The sequence below is a fragment of the Marmota flaviventris genome, chromosome 5 (genome assembly GCF_047511675.1).
Source record: "Marmota flaviventris isolate mMarFla1 chromosome 5, mMarFla1.hap1, whole genome shotgun sequence".
Lineage (NCBI taxonomy): Eukaryota > Metazoa > Chordata > Mammalia > Rodentia > Sciuridae > Marmota > Marmota flaviventris.
In genome coordinates, this window is record NC_092502.1 from 31,085,713 (window position 1) to 31,111,028 (window position 25,316).

A 25,316-nucleotide genomic window follows, 5' to 3' on the forward strand; every position below is an offset into this window, starting at 1 on the left:
TCTTTTCATGCTCATGTGTGCCATTATAGCCTGCAACTCACAGGTGAGTGCTTAACAGGAAAGCATGTGGAAAGAAGGGCCTCTGCCTAACAGCCTAATAACTCAAGGCCCTATGCTGGCCTGCCTGATCAAAGTGGGCATACTTCAAAGCATGGCCCCCAATTGTCACTCACAGACAACTATCTGCAAAGCAGATGGTCTTTGGCGCCACCTAGCGGCAAAACCCTTCAATGAGCAAAATACTCATGCCACTGCAAATAAAAAAACGAGAGCAATCCACACCCATGTAATCATGATCAGAATGTTGCACATACTTCTCTCTTAAATCTTGCAGAATACATCCCAAGGACAAAACTCAGGACAGCAGGAGTCCCCGGACCGACATCGTCATAAAGCTTACTGTCCCCATGGGCATAACTGCAACTGCGGCTCTCACCTCTCACCGCTCTCCTGCACCTAACCGGAAGGATTACACCCAGCTGGGTGAAAATCACTCATGCTGTTGCTGAGACTTTAACTGGACTTTTCCTTTCTCATGCATCAATGCAGACAAAGGCTCTCTATATGCTATTTTGCATGTATATGCTATTGTGCATTATTCTGTCACCAGCCACAAGTACATACATGGTGGATGGGGCCTCCGTCTCCTGGGATCGTTTTACCTGTTGGTCTAGATGATACTGTCTTGCCTTTTTTGTTTGCCACTATTGTCTCATTCCAAGCCCTGTGACCTCTGACCCAATAGCACAACATCCCTGGAATTTATCACTTTCAGTTAGTCAACATGGACCTTTACCATCCTGAATAATGTCTCAGATGCAAACAAAGTATGTAAACATACAATTTGTTTTCATAATGACATCCTTTGGGAGTCCGGAAGAGGAGGTTTCATGGGCTGTTGGCCCCTTTCCCTGGAAGGGGAAGCAAGAGTGGTCTTTACCAAGGACTTGCTAGCTGGTGTTACCATGCCCACGAACGCTAGGGATTTGCATTCATGACCTCAACCCTTCTTTCAGCGGTGCCCATTGAAAGATTTAAAAATATCAGTGAGAACATACCCTGAAGGGGGATTTCCTGGAGGGATTACCTCCCCCTCTTCCAACCCTATTTCCTCTCTGATGAGCTTATCAGTTGGTCCAGGCCCTACTTAAGAGGAGGATAAAAAATAAAATTCTCATCAAATACAGTACTTCTCAAAAGACATACAGAAATGCTCAAGATACAAAAGAAAAACTGTCAGGAGAGTTTTTACAATTAGGCAAACAATTATTATGTGGTACTTACAAATGTAAAGATGTCAGCCCTATTGTCACCATGGATGCCATTTGAAAATCCCTCAGCTACCTATGCTACTCGAGGTCATGTGTGTGTTAAGCCATCTTTCTTCTTTGTAACCTCCACTCAAAGTCACAAAAATGGTTGTGTTAATTGTAATAATTCCCTCTGTGAGTTGACCAATTGTTGGAACTCCTCCATTAAGACAGCAGTGCTAATGAGAATATCCCGAATGCTGGGGTTCCCAACGGAGGATGAGTCCTCCATTCAAGAGGTTCATTTTACAAAAGATATTTCCCTTTCCAGAGTTAGGCGAGATTTTGGCGTTACCACTGCTATTATTGCTGCCTCTCTTGTCGAAGTTACAGCTGCTACCACCACTGGTATAGCTTTGACCCAATCCACAACAGATGCTACAGCCATTAATCAAGTAGTGCAGCTCTCCACCAGGGCCCTGACCACCCAGGAGCGACTAAACCTGCACTTGCAAGGAGGTATCTTAATGTTACAACAACAGTTTGACCTTACTGATGAAAAAATTTATATGCTTCAATTAAATGTCAGATTACCTTGCAGTCCTCAATTTCTGTATGTTTGCCAAACTCCTGTTTCAGTAAAAAATGTAACAGAAGATCAGCTTGAGCTAGCAAATAGACTTAAGGGACCTTGGGATATGGCTTTCAGAAATTTCACTATGACACTGCATTCCCAGATTCTCAGCCTAAACGAAACCAGAGCAAATCTAATTCTTAACCCCTCATTTCTACAGCGGCTATGGGATAAACTGTCAGCTTTAATTCACTCTGCTAATTGGATCCTTGCTGACATTGGCATTGCTCTTCTTGTTTTAATGTATGTTCTTTTAAGGTGCTTCCAAGAAAGGCTCAACAAAATAGAAACTAAACAAGCTATGATAGCTTATGCATGTAAGGAAAGTCAAAAAGAGAATAAGGAGTCTCCTTCAGCTGTGTGGATGGCAGCTATGATTGGATCTAAGTAGATACCAACTAAGGGCCAATTTTCTATGGGGGATTAGGTCCAAAGTCTTGCCACAGTTCTCCCTCTTTGTGTCTCTCAGCTTTGTCCCAATATCCCTTCTTTTTTCTCACCTGATTACTGTTTGCTGGTTCTGTGGTTCTATAGTTCTCCTTCCTTCCTGAACACAGCCTTTTCTAGAATCTCCCTACCCTATTGTTCCAGGAAGGACACCTCCTCATTTCTAATTTGACTGGGAGGGATCTTGTATATTCTCTATCCATGGGGTTACCTTGGGCTAAGAAAGTCCTCCCTAACTGGACTTACTGCTGAGATGGGCCTTTCTCCTCTTTGTCCTTGGATGAACTCTCTTGCATTATACCAAGAGGGACACTATTCTCACAAGCCATTTGTTCAAGGCTGCAGCCTGGACTTTCCTGCCCATGCTGAGGTTGAAGCTTCCTGGAGGCTGGTACCATGTCATATGTCTCTCTTACCCAGTGCTGTGAGCTGGGCCCTCCCTGGAGAAGAAACCTGGGTTTCCCCAAACCTGTGACCAGAGCCAGGGCCCCGCCAGCAGGTGAGGGGATCCTAAGGCAGATGCTAGGCATGGAGGCCATGGGGACATTGGCTACCAAGGAGATAGAGAACTGATCCTCTCAAGAGCAATGCCTTTCCCTCACTCACACACCTCACATCACCCTGTTTGGCCTTGGATAATGGCTGGTTAGTCAGAAACGGGTAAGATTCCTCAGGGAAGGAACAACCTAAGACAGGCACAGTCGCAGAGGGGCCATCAGGACAGAACTTGGGGGCCAACAGAGGTGGGGCACAGACCCTCACCCCCCCAACTTTGCAGGGGCCTGAACCGTCACCCCTTCTGAGGGAGTCCTCCTGCCCCCATGGCTGCTTTGCTTCCCACGCCCAGCTCATATCGGGACCCAGGTAGCAGACAGAGACCTGGCCAATAGCAGCTGTCCACCCGCCACAGCAGGATTTACTTTCTAATTTTATGTTAGACCACAGGGAAAGGGCAGCTGAAGGAAAGGGCTGTTAGAATGTTTTTGTTTTCCCCCTTCTCTTCTGCATGCCTCTTTGCCTGTAGTTTTTTCCCTTTTTCTTTGCTTTTCTCTTTCCTTTCCTTCTCTTCTCACGGTTCTCCTTTGGCTACAAATTTAATAAAAAGGGAGGAAATGTGGGAGTAACTTTAGATTTGCAACTCACAACTACGAGCAGCTCCAAGTGCTAGGAAAACCTATGCTCCTACAGGCCTGACAGGAACACCTGCAGGATGGGGTGCTCTGCTCTAGCGAGCCTCTGAGAAACCACATCCTCAGTGATTGAGGTCAGCATTGCCAGGAACAGAGAGACAAGGGCCTCAGGGCATGATTCCCCCAACTCATAACGCCCTTTTTTCATAGGGACAATAATCCTACCAGTCTGCTTTCCACCTTGTAGCAATATTTAGAGCTTCCTCATAGTGCAGTATTAATCCTAACTAAGATGCTTGGTTTCTAAATGTTATATACCTTGTTCGCTTATGTATAACTGGAGAATGCGTCCATCAATTGTAATCACTTCTGCATTAAACGAGCTTGCAAGAGGTCGACTGGAGGTCTGTCACCTGCCTGCTCTCAGCAGCTCCAGGTGTCTTGTGTTTTGACTCTGCATCCCCCACACCCACCGCGATTGAGTGTAGCCAAGGGACCCACAGCAACAGAATGTCATTGGGATTTTGATTGGAATTGTATTAAATCTGTATAATGCTTTTGGTAGTATGGTCATTTTGATAATATTAATTCTGCCCATCCAAGAACAAGGGAGATCTTTCTATCTTCTAAGGTCTTCTTTAATTTCTTTCTTTAGTGTTCTGTAGTTTTCATTGTAGAGGTATTTCACCTCTTTTGTTAGGTTGATTCCTAAGTTTTTTTTTTTTTGAGGCCATTGTAAATGGGGTAGTTTCCCCTTCAGAGGATTTGTCACTGATATACAGAAATGCCTTTGATTTATGGGTGTTGATTTTGTATCCTGCTACTTTGCTGAATTCATTTACTAGTTCTAGAAGTTTTCTGGTGGAATTTTTTGGGTCTTCTAGGTATAGAATCACATGGATGGTAAATCGTGCTAATTTGAGTTCTTCTTTTCCTATGTGTATCCCTTTAATTTCTTTCATCTGTCTAATTGCTCTGGCCAGTGTTTCAAGACCTATGTTAAATAGAAGTGATGAAAAAGGGCATCCCTGTCTTTTTCCAGTTTTTAGAAGGAATGTTTTCAATTTTAATTCCATATTCTTTTAAGAGGTTTGCTTAAGCATTAGGATTAGGCCACATATATCTATGATTCAAAACAGGTTCTTGCAAGGCCAAATTGTTTTACAAATGAAAAATTTGACTTACCTTATTATGTAAAGTACTGGGAAAAATGGTCTTTGCTCTCTAAGCCAGGAGATAAAAGCTACTGTTCTGGCAGATTCTGGTGTATCAAGTTCTGGAAGGTCTGTCTGTTAAATAAAACCAATGTACTCTAATTATATATTTAATGTATGGTCTATAGTGCTCCTCAAATTTTAATGTTGCTGGGTTGGTGGCACACATCTATAATACTAGCTATTTAGGGAGTATGAAGTGGGAGAGGATCTCAAGTTTAAGACCAGCCTGAGCAATTTAATGAAGTCTAGTCTAATTAAAAAAGAGGTGGGGGCTAGGGATATAGCTCAATGGTAGAGCACTTGCCCAACATATGTTCAATTCTCAGTATCAGGAAACAAAACAAATAACAACCACGTTTATTAAGTACCTGGTGATTTTGTTGCACCAGACACTAAATACTTAGAGCTTGGAGTTCATTTTGTTTCTGTTGCTGTTATACTAACGCAGATAAGAGGCAACACATAGGTGGATGGGCATGGCTATGTTCCAATAAAACCTTAATTACAAAAACAGGTGCAGACCTCCTTAGGTATATTTTGCTTAACTCTTCTCTTCATTTTATTATGATATTTAGAATTAATTGGTTCATTCAGATGGTTATTACAAAGATCACGATTCTTTATTGCTTCATTACTTAAAGTACCTGGTCATCTAGTCCAGTAGTTTTGCTCTGGGCCTGAAAGCTACTGCTAATCCTGGCTATAATCTTTTTTTGGGGGAAGGGAGTACTGAGGATTGAATCAGGGGTACTTTACCATTGAGCTATATTCCCAGCCGTTTGTTTTTTATTTTGAGACAGAGTCTCTGTAAGTTGCTTGAAATTGAGATCCTCCTGCCTCAGCTTCCCAAGTCACTAGGATTTACAGGCATGTAACACCACACCCGGCCCCTAGCTATAATCTTGACATAAATCTTTTTTTAAATGTATGAAACCCCTAATGACATCTATGAACAGTCATAGAACCCTGATATATAAAAGTTGGATACAAACTGGCAGTAGGGACTGAAAAATGACACTATATGAGATGATCTATTATTATTTTTTAATAGTTTTTTAAAGATAACATTTATTTTATTTCTTAGTTTTAGGTAGACACAGTATCTTTATTTTACGTTTATGTGGTTCTGAGGATTGAACCCAGTGCCTCATGCATGCTAGGTGAGCACTCTACCACTCTACCACAAGTAGTTTTTTTTTTTTTTTATTTTTTTAATATTTATTTTTTAGTTGTAGTTGGACACAATACCCTCATTTCACTTATTCATTTTTATGTGGTGCTCAGAATTGAACCCAGGGTCTTGCACGTGCAAGACGAGAGCTCCACTGCTGAGCCACAACCCCAGCCCCCCCGAAATGATCTATTATTAATTCTAACTTTATAATTCAAAACTATCCATTTTACAAGTGATTTATCAAGGGTTATTTCAATCATTCCTCCATAAGCAAAAGCATTCTAATTTTTTTCCCCATGGCACTGGGGATTTAACCCAGTGGCACTCTACTGATGAGCTACAAACTATATCCTCAACTCTTTTTAATTTTTAAATTTTGAGACAGTGTTTCTGTTGAATTGCTGAGGCTGGCCTCAAACTTGTGATCCTCTTGCCTCAACCTCCTGAGTTGCTGGGATTACAGACATGCACCACCATGCCTGACTAAGAGCATTCTTATTTTACAAATCTGATTACTGAGTGACTTGTCCAAAAACACACAATTAGTGACAGACAAGAGTCCCATTATTACTTTTTTCAATAATTAACATTAATTCAACCAACAATGACCACCTATTATTTGTTATGTAAACCAGTACAGCAAATTAGTTTAATTCTCTCTCCAAAGCAGCAGCTTAAAAGATCTTGCCAAAAATAAGAAATCACTTGTCAAAACCAAAAATGTCACAATGCATTAATGCCATTTGCAGCAAATCCTTTTTTGATTATTAACTAAATACAATGCTTTCTCCTCAAAATAGAATACTGTGTTAAACACATAAGAACAGACAAATCAATAATGCAAAGCGACAAAGAATGCCATTAAAACATAGGCATGGTGGTGCACGCCTGTAATCCCAGCTATTTGGGAGACCAAGGCAGGAGGATGTCTTAAGCTCACGATTTCAAGGCCAGCCTTGGAAACAGAGCAAGACCTAGTCTCAAAATACAAACAAACAAGACAAAAATGTAAAATGAGAGCATTTTCAGTTTGAAAGAAACATAATGTGGGTTTATTTTCTCATTTGGAGAAATATACAATATGAATTTCTGATTTCAAAATAGAATACTCATATTTTTGTCACATGTGAAGCATCCTTTAAGTCATCTATAATCACTAAAATAAAAGCATCTTACCATAGTCTGTGGAATTGATGCATAGTTTTGAACTCCTAAAACTTGGGTGAGAAAATTTTGTGCACAATTTTTTCCAACCCAAAGCATCAGTACCTGTGAAAGGAATAAAATTATTTTGAGAGGTAGCCTAATAGTTTATTCACTCACCTTTACCACTACCACCTAGTATGCTTTAAAAGATCTAAAGGATGAGTATATTTAGAGTGTACAGCCTGTAACTGAACTAATAACAATTCAGTATTTACTGGGATGAGACATTTCATGCATGGCATGAAACAGAGGCTGTGAAGGCAGCAAATGGCCAACAGGAATATGTAGGTTAAAGAGTACATCATCTGTTCAAGAAGAGAAATATTAAGAGGAATGAAGCCAAATGCTAAAAAAGATACACTAGTTAGAGGAAGAAGGGTCAAGAGTTGTCAAACTACTCACAGAGCCTGCATCCATGAGGAAAGCCCCATCTCTACTCAGCTTCTCCACAGAGAGTTGAAGGATAGGAGGCTGAGGTATGGTTCTATCATTGATGTTGAGTGCTCCCTGGGGAATTAAACAAAAGATTAAGGCTTTCAGGTACAGAAAATACAGTCACAATTAACAACAAAAAGGAACATTACCTCCAAGAGTATGGGCCTTACTAGGCAAATTATAGTTATTCACAACTAAATATGAAGATGATAAAGAAATATTTACCACTTATCTAAACAAAGCCACTGTGAATCCCAAGAAAGCCAAATTAACTTTTTTTTTTTTTCGATAATGGGGTTGAATTCAGGAGTACTTGACCACTGAGCCACAACCCCAGCCCTATTTTGTATTTTATTTAGAGACAGGATCTCACTGAGTTGCTTAGTGCCTTGAAGTTGCTGAGGTTGGCTTTGAACTTGTGATTCTCCTGTCTCAGACTCTCAAGCCACTGGGATTATAGGCGTGTGCCATCGCGCCCAACTCCAAATTAACTTATTAATTTTTTGGTACTGGTGATTTAAAGCAGGAGTATTTAACTATGGAGCTACATCTCCAGCCCTTTTTATTATTTTTTAAGACAGGTTCTCTCTATTGCTTAGACCCTCACTAAGTTGCTGAGGCTGATCTCAAACTTGTGATTCCCTTGCCTCAAACTCCCTGAATTGCTGGGATGGTAGGTGGATGACAATGTACCCAGCCAAAATTAAACTCTGATCTTAACTAGCTTTAAAAACAAATGTGACAATGGGCTGCGGTTGTGTCTCAGTGGTAGAGTGCTTGCCTAGCATGCATGAGGCACTGGGTTCAATCCTCAGCAGCACATAAAGTAAAATAAAGATATTGTGTCCACCAAAAACTAAAACCATTGAGTTACATCTCCAACTCCTAAATATGCTTAATTATGATAAAGATTATGATAATAACAATGCTAATAATGGTGGAGGTAGTGATATAATAGTTATGATCTATATGGTGCCTATGGCCAGGCACTGTTCTAAGTGATTTACATATACTAATTCATTTAATGTTCAAAAGCACAAATACATCAGAATTCAAAATTAAGTACAGCAAACAAAATTAAGTGTGGAAAATAAGGACAGGAAGAAAGTATACTTGTAAAGGACATTATTACTCTGTGCTTTTGCTTTCAGCATCACTCCCATCTTGCACTCCCTGTTGTTTGAGAGACCTGTTCTTTTCACTTTAGTGATGAGGCTTTTAGCTCAATACTAGTAACACAGTACTTTGAAATTTCTGGCCTTGGGAAAAGTGGGAAGCAGAAGAGACTATAACCCTGATACACCCACTGAGAAATTTCCCCCAGAGATTTTCACATGTGAACTAAGAAAATGGAGCTTTGTCTTTTTCAGATGGTGAGAAAAGGAAGTTGCTCTGTTTTCTAGTCTATATAGAGAAGGCTGATCAGAAACTATGAAACTAATGCAGAGTCTTTAAATCTTAAAGTCTAATAGATTCTCTCTAGTGGTATCCATATTATAGACATAATAAATTACATTCGATATTTTTGTTAATTTGTCATGATGTTATATTTTAATGTGAAAAAAAGGTAAAGCCTACTTAATTAAACACACTTAACTGAACTTAATCCAATAGGATTAATCTACAGTTATATATACATATATTTATTTTTGTAATATAAATTAATAATGTTCACAAGAGTTTTCATTTGCAAAAACAAAACAAAAACCTCACATTTCACAATTTATCTAAAATTCTTTATATTTTAAAAGGTTTTAACCAAAACACTATTTTCAACATACAATATCTAAACTTGATCACAATTTTAGAAAGATTGTGACTTCATATTTATGACTTCAACTCCAATAAATTTTCTATCAAAAGCCAAAAATATTACAACTTGGATAAATATTTTTTCTTTAATTCAAGGACACTGTTACACTGAACATTGACCTAGGGTGTTCAGGTATAATCTCATGCTCAAGATACAGATCAATTTGTTTAAATAAATAAGTAGGTTTCTCTGGTCAATTTGATAATCTCATACTTTCTTAGATCTGCTCTAGAGATTTGTCTTTGGAAACAGATTGACACTATTTTCCAGAGCTTCCCTAAACTGAACATTTTTTTAGTTTGTTATTTATTTATTTTTTGGTACCACGGATTGAACCCAGGGGCATTTAACCACTGAGCCCATCCCCAGCTTTTAATTTTGAGACAGGGTCTTGCTAAGTTGCTGAGGCTGATCTCAAACTTGAACTCCTCTTGCCTCAGCTTCCCAAAGTCACTGGGATTACAGGCATGTGCAACAGTGCCTGGCTCTAAAATTTCTTTACATAAACCTAGCAAGCAATATAAATAAAGAATTTTAATAACAAATCCTTCCGTAATTCTGTACTAGACTAAATATGACATTGAGCTTATAAACCTTCAAGGAAAAGCCACTAAAAAAGGAAATTGATCTTACCTCATCAGAGAGATTGTCAACTCTATACAAACTGGGATGTGTTGTAAGCATAAGGTAAACCAAGGGCTGATTTTTCACTTGACACATAGCAAAGATGCGTTCATCTAGACGAGCATTTGTCCCAGTCTGGAATGATTTCTATAACAAAAAGCAAAACAAAATATAGAACTTTGTAAATGTTAGTTGTAAAAAGATTATCTTCTGACAGAATTGGAAGATTTAGTGTAAATTATTTAAAAAATAATATTTAAAAAATATCAAAATATTTTTAAAATCTTTTTTTAAATTTATTTTTTGGTGTAGATGGACACAACACAATGGATTTATTTTTATGTGGTGCTGAGAATCAAACCCGGGTCCTAACGCTCATGCTAGGCGAGCACTCTACCGCTGAGCCACAATCCCAGCCCTTAAAAAATCTTAAAAAAATATTTTTTAAAAAGTCACACACTTCTTAAAATTATATATATAAAATTATATATATATATATATTAATTAAATAGTGTATTAAATGGTGACCATAGGTTTATTTAAATGTCTTAAGAAATTAACAAACCATGGCAAAGTTATTTGATCTCCTTGGTGTCTGTTTCCTAATCAATAAAATAGGGTCATCTCTTTTACTCCTTTCCATCAAAACCCCATTATTCTCTATGAAGCTAATTAATGTGCTCAACATTTACTGAAAGAAATGGTAGCTACACTCTATATGCCATATAGAGAAAGTGACATAATGATTAACACTACAGGAAGGATGACACTACACTACAGATAAAATAAAGGCACATATCAAGGACCAATGACACCCATTAAGTGCTCTATAAATGCTGGGTGATAATTGACGATGGCTATCATTGTTTCTTCCACTGTTAGAGAAATAAGCAATGTACCAAAGCTTAAAAATCAATGATGGGGCTGGGGATGTAGCTCAAGCGGTAGCGCGCTTGCCTGGCATGCGCGAGGCACTGGGTTCGAACCTCAGCACCACATACAAATAAAAAATAAAGATGCTGTGTTCACCGAAAACTAAAAAATAAATATTAAAAAAAAAAAAACAAAAAACAATGATGATGGTAATACAAATGAGGACAACTGCTTAGTAGAACAGCATTATAGTGAGGGCTGGGGATGTGGCTCAGGTGGTAGCGCGCTCGCCTGGCATGCGTGCGGCCCGGGTTCGATCCTCAGCACCACATACAAACAAAGATGTTGTGTCCGCAGAAAACTGAAAAATAAATATTTAAAAATTCTCTCTCTCTCTCTCTTAAAAAAAAAAAAAAGAATAGCATTACAGTGAGATTTAACTGGTGATTGAGCTTTGTGGGGAATAATGAAGTTTTGAGGTAAGGTTTTTAAAAAGTTCCAGTTGATCAAAAGGAGTAAAAAAGAGACAGAGGGAAACAACAATGAAATTATGCTTTGAAACAAATGCACTTACTACAAATAAAAGATGATGTTATGGTTTAGATGTGAGGTGGCACCCAAAAGCTCATATATGAGAAAATGCAAGAAAGTCTAGACGTGAAATGATTGGGTTATGAAAGCCTTAATGTAATCATGAATTAATCTTCTGATAGGGATTAAATGGTAACTATTGGCAGGTAGGGTATGGTTGGAGGAGGTGGGTCCCTGGGGGCATGCCTTTAGGGTATATATTTTGTCCTTGTTGAACAAAACTCTCTGCTTCCAGTTGCTATGTTCCCAGCTGCTGTGCTCTGCCACACACTTCCACCATGATGTCTGCCTCACATCAGGACCCAAGGAATGGAGTCAACCATCTATAGACTGAGACCTATGAAACCATGAGCCCCAAAATAAACTTTTCCTCCTTAAAATTGTTACTATTAGGTGTTTGGTTCAAAAGTCATTCCAATTAAGGAATAGTAGGTTCCCTATCTCACCTGGAAGAAATTATATATACCAGACAGGCAGATCTTTTTCCTTTTGGTACAAAGGATTTAACCTACTAGGAGCACTTAACAAGTGAGCCACATCCCTGGCCCTTTTAATTTTCTATTTTGAGACAGGGTCTCACTAAGTTGCTGAGGCTGGCCTCAAACTTATGATCCTCTTAACTCAACTCCCTACAACTATTAGAATTACAGGCATACACCACCATACCAGGATACAGGTAGACCTAGAGAAGTGAAAAAGTACAGAAATTAATAAGATCCAGAGCAGTCTTTGATCAGTGCTTTTAATAAAAAGCATTAACACGAAGCTAGGTTTTTATTTATTTTGGTATTGGGGATAGAACTCAGGGGCACTTTACCACTGAGTTACATCCAAGTCCTTCTCTTTTGAGGTTGAACAGGGTCTTGCTAAATTGCTGAGGATGTCTTCAAATTTGTTATCCTGTGCCTGGCTTAACATGAGCTTTTAAATAAAAATTTATAAGACCTGGGATTGGTAGCACATGCCTGTAATCCCTGAAACCTGGGGGGCCGAGGCAGGAGGATCACAAGTTTAAGGCCAGCCTTAGCAACTTAGTGATACTCTGTCTCAAAATAAAAAGAGCTGGGTATGAGGCTCAGTGGTAAAACATCCCTAGGTTTAATCTCCAGAACCTAAATAAATAAATAAAATAAAATAAAAATAAAAATCTATAAGGGAAGTTTACTTAAAGTATAATTCTGGACACGGGACAAATAAGCCTATTCCACCAGCCTAGAGTTCTTTCTCTTGGGGGAGGTAAAGAAGGTACAAAGAACAAGCAGGGGAGACATAAATAATGAGTCAAATGAAAAATCCTATAAATAAAGCTATAAAAAGTGCCTCAGGGGGCTGGAGTTGTAGCTCAGTGGTAAAGCACTTGCCTAGCACATGTGAGGCACTGGGTTCGATTCTCAGTACCACATAAAAACATAAGTAAATAAAAAATAAAGATACAGTGTCCACCTATAACTTAAAAAAAAAAAAAAAAAAAAGGCTACAGGATCACAAAAGGAAAGGCAACTGGGCGTGTGGCTCAGTGGTTAAGCAATCCTGGGTTTAATAACTAGTACCAAAAAGAAAACTCAACACCTAACTCCTGTGTTAATGCAGGAATATTCAGAGATTAAATGATTAGACCATAAAAGCTAGAACCTAATAGGTTCATCCTTATTTTAATGGACTAAGTGGGTGGTAACTGCAGTAGATGGGGTGTGGCTGGAGGAGGTATGTCACTGGGTATGTCCTAGAAGAGTTTTCCCAGCAGCCCTTTCCCCTTGGACTGGCTGCCATGTGGTAATCCTCTGCCATCCCCTTTTGAGGTGATGTTCTGCCTCACTTTGGGCCCAGAGCAATAACGTTGGCCCAACAGAGACTGAACCTTTGAAACCATAAGCCAAAATAAGCTTTTTCTCCTCTAAATTGTTTTTGTTGTATACTTGGGTCATAAGGACAAAAAGCTGACTAATACACAATAATCCATGATCTTGAATACTTTTTCCCCCCCAGTACCTCGAATTAATCCATGAGTGTTCTACCTCTGAGCTACATCTCTAGCAGTGTTTTGAGACAGGTTCTTGCTAAACTGCTCAGGCTGGCCTCAAATGCACGATCCTCCTGCCTCAGCCTCCCAAGTCTCTGGGATTACAGGCATATATCATCCCATCTGGTTCATATCCAACACCTATCATGTGCTTATTATTCCTCCAGTCTAACTTTGACCAATATTTCCCCATCCCCTTCACCCCCGAGTCTCTGATAACCACCATTCTGTTTTCTGTTTTTGTTTGTTTTTTTTAGGTTCCAGGTATAAGTGAGAACATGGAGTACATATGTGTCTTCTTGTGCTAGAAATAAAATATACGATTCATGTTTTGGAAAACTGAATTTTTTATAACATTTTAATGTTTAGTATCTCTTATGCTCAAGGCACTTGCTTTAAATCAATTATTCTTAAATTTCTTTGGCTGTAAATCTTTTCAAGTTTCAAATAAGAGGTCAGGTCTCTATCCTTAGAAAATTTAACTGACATAAAGTTAAATAATGTTTAGTGTTTCACATAATAAAAATTTTGGCTTTTGTCATTTTCACTGTGCTAGTTTCTGGTTTTTGTTTTTCTTACCTGTTTAAGGAGAGCCAATACAAAAAGTGGAAAAAGTCTCAAAGAGAAAGGAACCATGAGTCCAGGCTGCTGGTTACTTAAGACTGAAGATCGGTAAGCTGCAAGAGAGTCAATGACGGCATTCACTAGAGCATCTCGGGCGTCACTCAGACTGGAAGTCATGGACCTGTCAACAGCTAATAGAGGTAAGGACAGGGACAAGAGACAAGACAAAATTTAACAACTGCACTGTAAGCATAGATGAGGTAACTTTTTAAAACTATATTGAGCCTCTCTCTGATTTATTATAAACATAATGAGCCAAGATTTACAGATAAAAGTATGCTCTGGAGAATCAAACTAACCTCTTTTGAAATTTCTTTTTAGTTGTAGTTGGACACAGTATCTTTATTCCACTTCGAACCCAGGGTCTTGCATGTGCAAGGCAAGCACTCTACTGCTGAGCCACAACCCCAGCCCTGATCTGCCGTTTTCTTAGCTGTATGCCAGTTTGACAAGTAACTCAACCCTCCTGAGCCTACATTCCTTTCTTCGTAAAATGGAAAAACTACTTACTATTAAATTGATTAAGCCACCATTTTAGTTTATACCACTGAGAAAGGGGAAAACTCTGAAATTAAATAGAAAAGGGAGGCTGCTTTTCTGTCACATGGAGTTTTTATTTTAGAAAATTATTTAGACAAATTTTCATCATCAGTTATGTCACTGTTTTGTTTTTTGGTACCAGGGATTGAACCCAGGGGTGCTTAACCACTCACCGAGTCACATCCCGGCCCTTTGTCATATTTCATTTAGAGACAGGGTCTCAGTGAGTTGCTTAGTGCCTCACTAAGTTGCTGAGGCTGGCTTTGAACTCAGGATCCTCCTGCCTCAGCCTCCTAGCTGTGGGGATCACAGGCATGCGCTACCATGCCCAGCAATTATGCCACTGTCTATACATGTTTCTGTATACCAAAAACATTTTTTTTCTTAATACTAAAAATAATGTAATTGTTTTGAAGACTCCTCAACCTGCAACTAAAATCAATCCATGTGGTATCAAAAACACATTTAATGATGTTATTAAATGCTATGACCAAAATTTACATGTAGGTTGGAAACAAAAATATTATTATCAAAAGCAACTCTTAACACTTCATCAACTCAAGATAAACTCTGATTTGAAAGATGACAAAACATGAAAAAATGTGCATACCTGGCTCAACCAAATATGGTAGCAGAACTAATATATACAAAAGGTATTGTGAAGCTTAATGGGTATGAGGTCCTGGGTTTTAATCCCTAGCACCACAGACAAAGAAAAGAAAAAAAAAAAAACTATCGTGAAGATTTCTTTTTAAATCCATAAATATTGCCTGATACTTATTACTGTTATAATAATAATGATCATACTGTTATTTTAAGGTAGTCTTGCTAAATTGCTGAGGCTGGCTTTGAACTTGTGATCTTCCTGCCTCAGCCTCCCAAACCACCAGGATTCAGGCATGCAGTGCCACGCCCACTGTTTGTATTTTGCAGTACTGGGGATTAAACTTCATGAGAGAACATAGTCAACAATGAGCTATTTTTAAATTTTAAGATAGGGTCTTGCTAAATTGCCCAAGCTGGCCTGGAACTTGCAATCCTTATGCTCAGCTACACAAGTCTTGGGATTACAGGCATCTGCCACCATGTCCACCCCATGATCTTCAAATTTTGATAACATTATAATAAGACTAAAGTAAGGACTGGATCCTCTATCAGGCTCGATGAAAGAAAATTTTCCCAACAGGAAATTCAGAAAACAGTAACTATTCCTGTTATAAAGTAGATTTAAATTTGAAGTAAATGGGCCCTGTGAAAGTCTTTCCTGAAGGAGAAAGGTGGCAAGAATCAAACTGGTATTAAACTCTGTATGTCTGAAAAGGGGAAAAAAATATCAAGAAGGAGACTAGGGGTATGGCTCAGTGGCAGAGCACTTCCCTAGCAAGGGCCTGGGTTCAATTCCAAGTACCACCAAAAAATAAAAAAAAAGACCACCAACCACCACCAAAAAACCACCTTATTAAGCACTAATTTTTCATTATTTTATTGCTTCTTTTTAAATGTATGACCGTAGAATCCATTTTGATATGATTATACAAGCATGGAATATATCTTATTCTAATCAGGACCCCATTTTTTGTGGATATACATGGTGGTGAGAACACCATGGTGTATTCATATATGTATATAAAAAAATTATGTCAGATTCATCTCACTATCTTTTTTTTCCCTATCCCTTCTCCCTTCCCTTCATTCCTATTTGTCTAATCTACTGAAGTTCTATTCTACTCCCACCCCTTATTGTGGGTTAGCTTCTACACATCAATAAAAACATTTGACCTTTGGGTTTTGGGGATTGGCTTATTTCACTTAGCATGATAGTCTCCGGGTCTATCCATTTACTGGCAAATGTCATAAAGTCATTCTTCTTAATAGCTAAGTAACACTCCATTGTGTATATATATATACACACGACAGTTTGTTAAGCATTAATATTAACTATTCTGTTAGATATAGTTATTTTAGTTCAAAGGACATAAATATAAATAGAAAATAGTTTAGTGGTTGCTTAAGGTCAGTGAGAGATGGAGGAAGGAGTGGGCACTAACTGCTAATGGGCATGAGATTCTTTCTGGGTGATTAAAATGTTCTGAAATTAGATTGTGATGATGACTTTATAACTGTAAACTTTCTAAAAATAATGGAATTGTAAACTGCAATGGGTGAAATCATAGCAGCAGATCTTTTCAATGAAATAGTTACAATCACCCAAACATTGAAACCTGTAAAGTTAGTTACATAAAAGAAAACAAAATTAGGTGGATTTGCCGAATGGTATTACTTGCAAAATATTTACAAGTGATAACAACTCTTACCCATATTGGCCAATAACCCCAAAATTGCTTGAACATCAGCTCCAAGAAAGATTTCATTTAGAGTTGAAACTACTGGCAAACACAAAGTATGGACACGAATTCTTCTTTCACCTTTGGGAAAACACACAATAGTAAGGCACAACTATATACAAAAAAGATTATGTTAAACTCATTTCAACTTAACCAAGTAGGATTATAGGAAGCAGAGACCTATAAAAATTTTAGTTGGTGAAAATCAAAGCTTTTTTTCAACTATAATTTTTTTTGTTCATATTATTACAAAATAGATAACAGGGATTGTATTTAAATGATAGTATGCTAGGGTTTTTTTTTAATTTTTAAAAATTTTAATTTGTTATAAGTATGCTAGGTTTTTATAAATCTCCTTTCTAAATTTTCTGGTTACTTCTTTTGCAATAAAATTTCTGAGTTAATATATATAAGACATCACTACTCTTGCTTGTTTTATAGCCTATTTTTTGACATTTTAGCCTATTTTTGACATTTAAAGTTTAGAAAAACTTTATACTTCTTAATCACAGAAAGAAATTTTTGTATGTAAGTTGTATATGAAATATAAATTTTGTTAAGGCTTGGATCCTATTTCCAAGATATTTCATTATGTATATGCAAATATATCCACATTTGAAAAAAATTCTAAATCAAAACCACTTCTAGTCCTAAGCATTTCAGATAAGAGATGCTCAACCTATATATGATTCCATTTTTTGACACTCCTGCAAGACAAAACTCTCAGTGGTTACCAGAGGCTGGGGATGGGAGAGAGAGAATGGTTACAAAAGCAAAGGGTGATGCTGGGAATGATGGAACCAATTATGTCTTTATTATGGTGATAGTCACATGACACATTTGTCAAAACTTGCGAATTTTACATTCAAAATGGTTCATTCAACTGAACTAGTGGTGCACACATGTAATTTCAGCTACTTGTGAAGCTGAGGCAGAATCATGAGTTTGAGTCTAGCCTGGGTAACTTAGTGAGACCCAAAGAGTTTAATACCAGTTTGAATCTTGTCACCTTTCTCCTTCAGGATCTCACTAAGTTGCATAGGCTAGACTCAAAATAAAATGAAAAAGGGCCAGTGATGTAGCTCACAGGTAGAACACTTGCCTATCATACTTGAGGCCCTGGGTTCAATCCCCAGCACTGCAAACAAATAAGTGACATCAACACAAACCAACCAAAAACAAAAGAAAAAGGTGCATTCAGTTGGGGAGTAATTCAGGAACAGGGTATGTGCTTAGCATGCACAAAAGCCATGGGTTTGATCCTGGGTACCTCCGAAAAAATAAAACAAAATAAAAATAATTGTCTTTTACCATATATCAATTATAAATTTTTACAATGAACAGAAAAGGGACTGAGCTGGGTTTTTTATCAAATAAAAAATGGTACCTAGAGACAGAAATCCATCTTACTTTACATTTATAGTGTGTCATATTAATTATAATCATACAGAACATTCCTCTTAAAGGTTTTTATTAAAGTGTCCTTACTTCATACTTTCCATAAATTTTGGAGGGGCTATAAAGATTGAATACATATAACATAGAAAGTCTCCTCCAAAATTAAGGAGAGTGTTAACAGAGGTTAGGAGTAAAAAATCTTTAAAATAAAATAGCAAATTAACATGCCCCACATCAGATTAGGTTAAAACACAAATTACAAATTAATTAGGAACAAATAAATCACAACTTAAAAAGTGTTTTCTGATGGTCAGGTGTCATAGTATGTACCTGTAATGCCAGCTAGTTGTGAGGCTGAGGTGGAAGGATTACTTGAGCCCAGAAGTTTGAGGCCAACTTGGGAAATATAGCAAGACCCCATCTCAAAAGAAAAAAAAGCCAAGTGTGGTGATGCACAACTGTAATCCCAGTGACAGGAGGATCACAAATTAGAGGCAAGCCTCAGCAACTGAGTGACACTTGTCTTAAAAATAAAATAAAATAAAAAGGGCTGGAGATATAACTAGTGGTAGAGCACCCTTGGTCCAATTTTCAGTGCCACAAAAAAAAAAAGAAAAAGTGTTTTATCATCAGTTTTTTCAAAACTTAACTCAAATATCACTTCTGTGAGAACTTTCTTGTGTACTCTATCTTGAAAGAACAACTGTTATTTATCCTGTTTACTATCTGATTGCCTATTAGAATTAGGTTATATAAAGGAATTTTTCAACTGAAAAACCAGTGTTTAATACATAGGAGATTCTCAATAAATATCTGTGAAATAAATGAATAAATAAAATCGTTTAGGAAGCCTGGTGTGGTGGCACACACCTGTAATCCCAGCAACTCGGGTCGCTGAGGCAGGAGGATAGCAAGTTCAAATCCAGCCTCAGCAAAAGTGAGGTGCCAAGCAACTCAGTGAGACCCTGCCTCTAAATAAAATACAAAAAAGGGTTGGGGGTGTGGCTCAGTGGCTGGGTGCTCCTGAGTTCAATCTCCAGTACCAAAATAAAATAGAATGAAACAAAATCATTCAGAAAACTAAAGCCAAACATGTTGGCTTTACCAATAACGGAAACACAGCTCTTATGATTGGGAATACTCTTTTGGTTTAAAAAAAAAAAAAAAACTCCCTCAGGGCTGGGGATGTGGCTCAAGTGGTATCGCGCATGCATGAGGCACTGGGTTCAATTTTCAGCACCACATAAAAATAAAATATATTGTGTCCACCTAAAACTAAAAAATATTTTTTTAAGGAAAAAACCTCCCTCCAAAGAAAAGTTTATTATAGGCCACAGAGTACCACATCAAAAAAACTTTAATATAATATTATGCACACAATTAACAATACTCTCTCTTAAGAGGATAGAGCTCATGGTTTTTACGATAATTAAAGCAAACAAAAAATATACCTTTGCTTGAAGTGTACAAGAGTGCTGACTGAAAAGAAACCAATTGAGTGTCAGTAAGACTTTCTTCTACTGACATCTGTACTGCATACCCAGCATCAGGATTGACATTGGGCAAAGAGAGTAAGTCTGTTGACCTAACGAAGAAGTTCCCATGGAAAGTATGAATGGAAAGACCTAAAAGAGAAAAAAAAAATTATCAAGATGACTTTTATATATCTATATGTAGATATTTACATTTTATCTTAATCATTTATTAGACAGTAAAAAAGTTCAATACACAGTACTGAATGAGGTTGAGGAGTAATAAGTGTCATCGTTGCTGTCATCTTTTTTTTTTGTACTTGCTTTGAATCCAGCGGTGCTTAACTACTAAGCCACACCCTCAGCCCTTTTTATTTTTTATTTTGTGACAGGGTCTCATTAAGTTGCTGAGGGTCTTGCTAAATTGCTAAGGCTGGCCTTGAGCTCACTATTCTCCTGTCTCAGCTTCTTGAGTCACTGGGATTTACAAATATGTGCCACCACACTTCTTAAATTAGAGTGAGGATACAAATTTTCAAAAACTATTAGAGAACAATTTGGTAGTATTTATGAAAATTTTAAATGAATACTTATTTCAACTTTGGCAATCTCTTGTTTTTATTTGTCCTATAGACTTATTCAAGTGCCAAATTTCTATGTATAAAATAATTTTAAGGGGATATAGCTCAGTTGGTAGAGTGCTTGCCTTGCATGCACAAGGCCCTGGGTTCAATCTCCAGCACCACACACACACACACACACACAAAAAAAAAAAACCACCAAATAATTTTAAATAGACCGATGTGTAACAGCAAAAAAATTTTAAAATAGTTATGGGTAGGAAAATAAATAAAGTGTGATTTGTTCATTTTATTGAATACTGGAATGAGATAAGTTTTATATGAATTAAAATTTATGGATTTTTAAAAATATATTTTTTGTTGTTGATGGAGCTTTATTTTATTTATTAGTATGTGGTGCTAAGGATCAAACCCAGTGCCTCACATATGCTAGGCAAGCACTCTTCCACTGAGCTAGAAAAAAATTAATGGATTTTTAAGATTTATTGAGTAAGCATCCACTCCAGCAACTTGAGAGGCTGAGGCTGGAGGATTGCAAGTTTGAGGCCAGCCTTGGCAACAAAGCAAAAAAAAAAATATATATATATATGGTGGGGGGGCTGATAATGTAGCTCAATGGTAAAAAGCAATTGGTTTCAAACCCTAGTACTGCAAAACAAAAAAGAGTAAGTTTCTTGGCTGGGGTTGTGGCTCAGTGGTACAGTGTTTGCCTAGCATATGTGAAGCACTGGGTTCAAGCCTCAGCCCACATATAAATAAATGATTAAAATAAAAGTCCATCAATATCTCAAAATAATTAAAAAAAAAAGAATAAGTTCTTTGGTAACAAATTCTTAAAAGAAACAATTAAAAAATTAAACCCTGAGTGAAAATATCTATTTATGCAAATACAACATGATACTTAAGTATTTAAATGTACAGAAAAGTGGAATATATACCAAAGTGGTTACAGTAACTAAAAACAGAGTGAAAATGTACCTGTGTGTGTGTGAGAGAGAGTGCACATGTGCATGTGTGTCCCCAAACACAATATAGGAGTTTAACTGTAGCAAAAATGTATTTATTTAATTTAATTTAATTATTTATTTTGTGGTGCTGGGGATCAAACTCAGGGCTTCTGAAAGAAAAACATATGTATATTTTGCTTATAAAGTAAAAATCAACTTTAAAACAGCAATCAGAAAGAAAAAAAGAGTGTAGGTCTACATGTACATAGGCATCTAAGACCTGGTTAAAAACAAAAAAATAAACAAAAAACACATGCAGTGGTGTATTGCCTATAATCCAAGCAATTCAGAAGGCTAAGGCAGGAGGATCTCAAGCCAGCCTTGACAACTTATTGAGACCCTGTCTCAAAGAAAATTTTAAAAAGGGTTTGGGGGGCTTGGGATGTGGTTCAAGCGGTAGTGCATTCGCCTGGCATGCACAGGGCGCTGGGTTCGATCCTCAACACCACATAAAAATAAAAAATAAAGATAATGTGTCCACCTAAAACTAAAAAACAAATGAAAAAAAAAAAAAAAAAGAGTTTGGGATGTAGCTTAGTAGTAGAGAATGCTTATCTAGCATTTGTGAGGCCCTGGGTTCAATCCCCAGTACCAAATAAATAAATAAGAAACTAAATAAGGTAACCACAAACTTTCTTAAATCCCTAGTAGCAATAAATAAATAAAATAAGAGAAACCTAAATAGGTTAACCACAAAGCTTTGTTAGATTAAACACTCTAGGAAGTGGGCAAAGGCTAGTTTATTGACATGTCCCCAGGCTGTTTGTGAAAAGTAAGGTACCACTGCACACAGTGGCACACACCTATACACCCGGCGACTTGGGTGGCTGAGGCAGAAGGATCATTAACTCAAAGCCAGCCTAGCAACTTAGCAAGGCCCAGAGCAACTTAGTAGTGAAACCCTGTCTCAAAATAAAATATAAAAAGAGCTGGGGATGAAGTTCAGTGGTTAAACACTTCTGGGTTCAATCCCTAGTACAAAAAAAAAAAAAAAAAAAGGTACCTATAAATAGCAGCCAACTGGCCAACTACAACAAGTCATAAGCAATTTTAATATGTATTTCCCCTAATTAGGAACCAATATGTGTAGAAATTAACACTTTGGAGGTCTGGCAATCTTCATGAATAGGATCCAACAACTGTATCCTTTGAAACAAGTGGGGCTAGGGATGTAATTCAGTAATATAACAGGCCCTGAGTTCAATCCCCAACTCTGAAGAAAAACCCTCAAAAACATAAATGCTGAAAAACTATTAAATAAAAATCAATTCAGCAAGGCTGAATTATTATAATGATGGGTAATAGAGAAGTTCATATAGACACAGATTTGAAAATAAATCGGATATGTTAGTAGATCCTTATCTTTTTTTCCCTACATGTCTCATACATTTTTTTCCACTTAAAAACATGATTGTCTTATTCCTGTTATACAGCAAAACATTGTTATATAAATAAAAAAGTAGAGCAGGTTAATAATATAGAGAAATGAGAAATCAAGAATTAGAGCACAAATTAAAAGATCTTCCACTTCTGGAGATGGGTAGTAGTAATGGTTGCACAATGAGAATGTATTCAATGCCACTGAACTGGGAGAGTGCTTGTCAGGAGTGCACAAGGCCCTGGGTTTGATCCCCAGCATTGCAAATAAACAAATAAAAGCAAAAATAAAAAAATGTTTAAAGTGGTAAATTTCATGTATATTTTACCATAATTTTTTAAATAAAAATAACTGTTTACTAAAAATAAAAAAAGTATGTGTGATGACATGCACCTGTAGTCCCAGCTACTCAGGAGGCTGAGGTAAGTTCAGGATCAGCCCAGGTAACATAGCAAGACCTGTCTCAAATAAACTTAAATAATTCACATAGTATAACATTCACCATTTTTAAAATTTTTAACATATTAACAAGGGTTCCTATATTTTAATAGTGTTTCTTCTCTCTCCTTAATTGCATATACTAAAGCCTGCAAAGTATCTTAGAATGGCAAATCCTATAAGTGAAAACTTGTATTTATTGGTATAAAAAAACAATATTTACTCCTATGTTTTTTTAAAAAGTATCCTCACCTTTAGTGCACCGAATCCTCATAACTGCCTCAAAGCCAATTTTCCGAGTGAGGTATCTCTGTAGTTCCTTCTGTAATTTCTGTACTTGGACTGGGTTGTGCTGGTGATGGTAAGAAGGATAGTAATAGACACTACCTGCTGAGTACCGAGAAATACACCCTGGAAGAAAACATACACATTTTTCAAATAGTGGCATTACCTGCTATTACTATGGTAAAATAAGTGCAGACATTTGATTCAATTTTCTCTAACTTCTCAAGTCAAACGAATATTCCATTTCGTAACTGTCAAAAATATTCTATTCCTCTAAATAGTAGTGTGGACATTTTTCTATTTCTCCTCTACTAAATTAGAGTACAAGACGACTATGAAGTTTAGAGTAGATTAAATGGACTGTTAAACTGGGTATAATGGTGTGCACCTATAGTTCTGGCTATTTGTGAGGCTGAAGCATGAGGATCACTTAAATTCACAAGTTTAAGACCAACTTGAAGCTGGGTGCAGTGGCCCTCACCTATAATTCTAGCAGCTCAGGACGCTAAGGCTGCTGGATCACCAAGTTCAAAGCCAGCTTCAGCAACTTAGTGAGGCCCTAAGCAATTCAGCAAGACTCTGTCTCTAAATAAAATATAAAAAAGGGTTGGGGATATTGCTTAGTGGTTAAGCAGCCCTGGGTCCAATCCCTGGTAACACACACACACACACACACACCCACACCCCCACACACACACAGTAGTTAAGTGCCCCTGGATTCAATCCCTGCTACTAGGAAAAAAAAAAAAAAAAAACCAGCTTGGGCAAGAGCTCATTTCAAAAAAAGAAAAATCCAAACCAAAACTGACTCTTCCAAAACTCTCTGGAAGGAATAAAAAAAAATTTATCGGGCTGGGGTTGTGGCTCAGTGGTAGCGCACTTGCCTGGCATGTATAAGGCACTGGGTTTGATCCTCAGCACCACATACAAATAAATAAAGATATTGTGTGTCCATCTTCAACGAAAAAAGATATTAAAATAAATAAATAAATAAATCTATCTATCTATGTATCTGTTTATTTATTTATTTATTTATGGTGGTGCTGGAGATTGAACCCAGGACCTTGTGCATGCGAGGTAAGCACTCCACCAACTGGGCTATATCCCCAACTTGGGAATAAAAATTTTACTTTTGTCCTCTACCTAGAATACCACCATGCTACCTGGAAAGCTAAAGCAGGAGGATTGCAAGTGCTCAGGGGCACCTTACCACTGAGTTACATCCCCAGTTCTTTTTTTGTTTGTTTTGTTTTTGTTTTTATTTTGAGATAGGTTTTTGCTAAGTTGCTAAGGGTCTTGCTAAATGGCTGAGGCTAGCCTCGAACTTGTGCAGTGGTAGAGAACTTGCCTAGCATATGCAAGGCCCTGGGTTCAATCCCCAGTACTGGGGAAAAACAAAAACAAAAAACAATGAAATAAAATCATTTAAACACCATTTTGATACTCATTTAAGGGGGGGAAAAATCATCAGGAAACACTTACCCAGAGAAGCCAAATCAGAATATTGTCCACTGAGAAGGAACAAGTCAACAGCTATCTGCTGACCAGAACAGTCCAATGCTAATTTCTTATAGAAGTCAGTAGAAGGTGTCAGGTGTATTTCCTATGAATAAATTACAAAGAGGTTTTTTTTTTAAAAAAAAATCATTAAATTATCAAAAATGTAAATACACACCTACATATAGCAAGGTGTCAATAACAATTGTCTCTAGGGATTTTACATAATCTACAGTGCTTTTACTATTTGATTTTTTCATTAAGAATCAGGTACTGATTAAGAATTTTCTATGGGCTAGAAATGTAGCTCAGTGATATAGAACTTGACTAGGATGTG

At 37.3% G+C, this 25,316-nt stretch overlaps 1 protein-coding gene across 4 annotated transcripts in view; it reads right to left on the reverse strand.

Moving 5' to 3' along the window:
• Nucleotides 1–25,316, reverse strand: part of Sec24a (SEC24 homolog A, COPII coat complex component) — an 88,716-nt gene that overhangs the window by 18,286 nt on the left and 45,114 nt on the right. For all 4 annotated transcript variants that reach the window (XM_027949586.2, XM_071612065.1, XM_071612064.1 and 1 more), the window contains exons 14-22: nucleotides 24,965–25,085; nucleotides 23,450–23,608; nucleotides 19,773–19,946; nucleotides 16,894–17,004; nucleotides 13,994–14,169; nucleotides 9,940–10,077; nucleotides 7,461–7,565; nucleotides 7,029–7,121; nucleotides 4,647–4,750 (exon numbers count right to left, since the gene is read on the reverse strand). In XM_027949586.2, coding sequence (XP_027805387.2) covers nucleotides 4,647–4,750; nucleotides 7,029–7,121; nucleotides 7,461–7,565; nucleotides 9,940–10,077; nucleotides 13,994–14,169; nucleotides 16,894–17,004; nucleotides 19,773–19,946; nucleotides 23,450–23,608; nucleotides 24,965–25,085 — 1,181 coding nt within the window. The remainder of the gene's footprint in view (nucleotides 1–4,646; nucleotides 4,751–7,028; nucleotides 7,122–7,460; nucleotides 7,566–9,939; nucleotides 10,078–13,993; nucleotides 14,170–16,893; nucleotides 17,005–19,772; nucleotides 19,947–23,449; nucleotides 23,609–24,964; nucleotides 25,086–25,316) is intronic.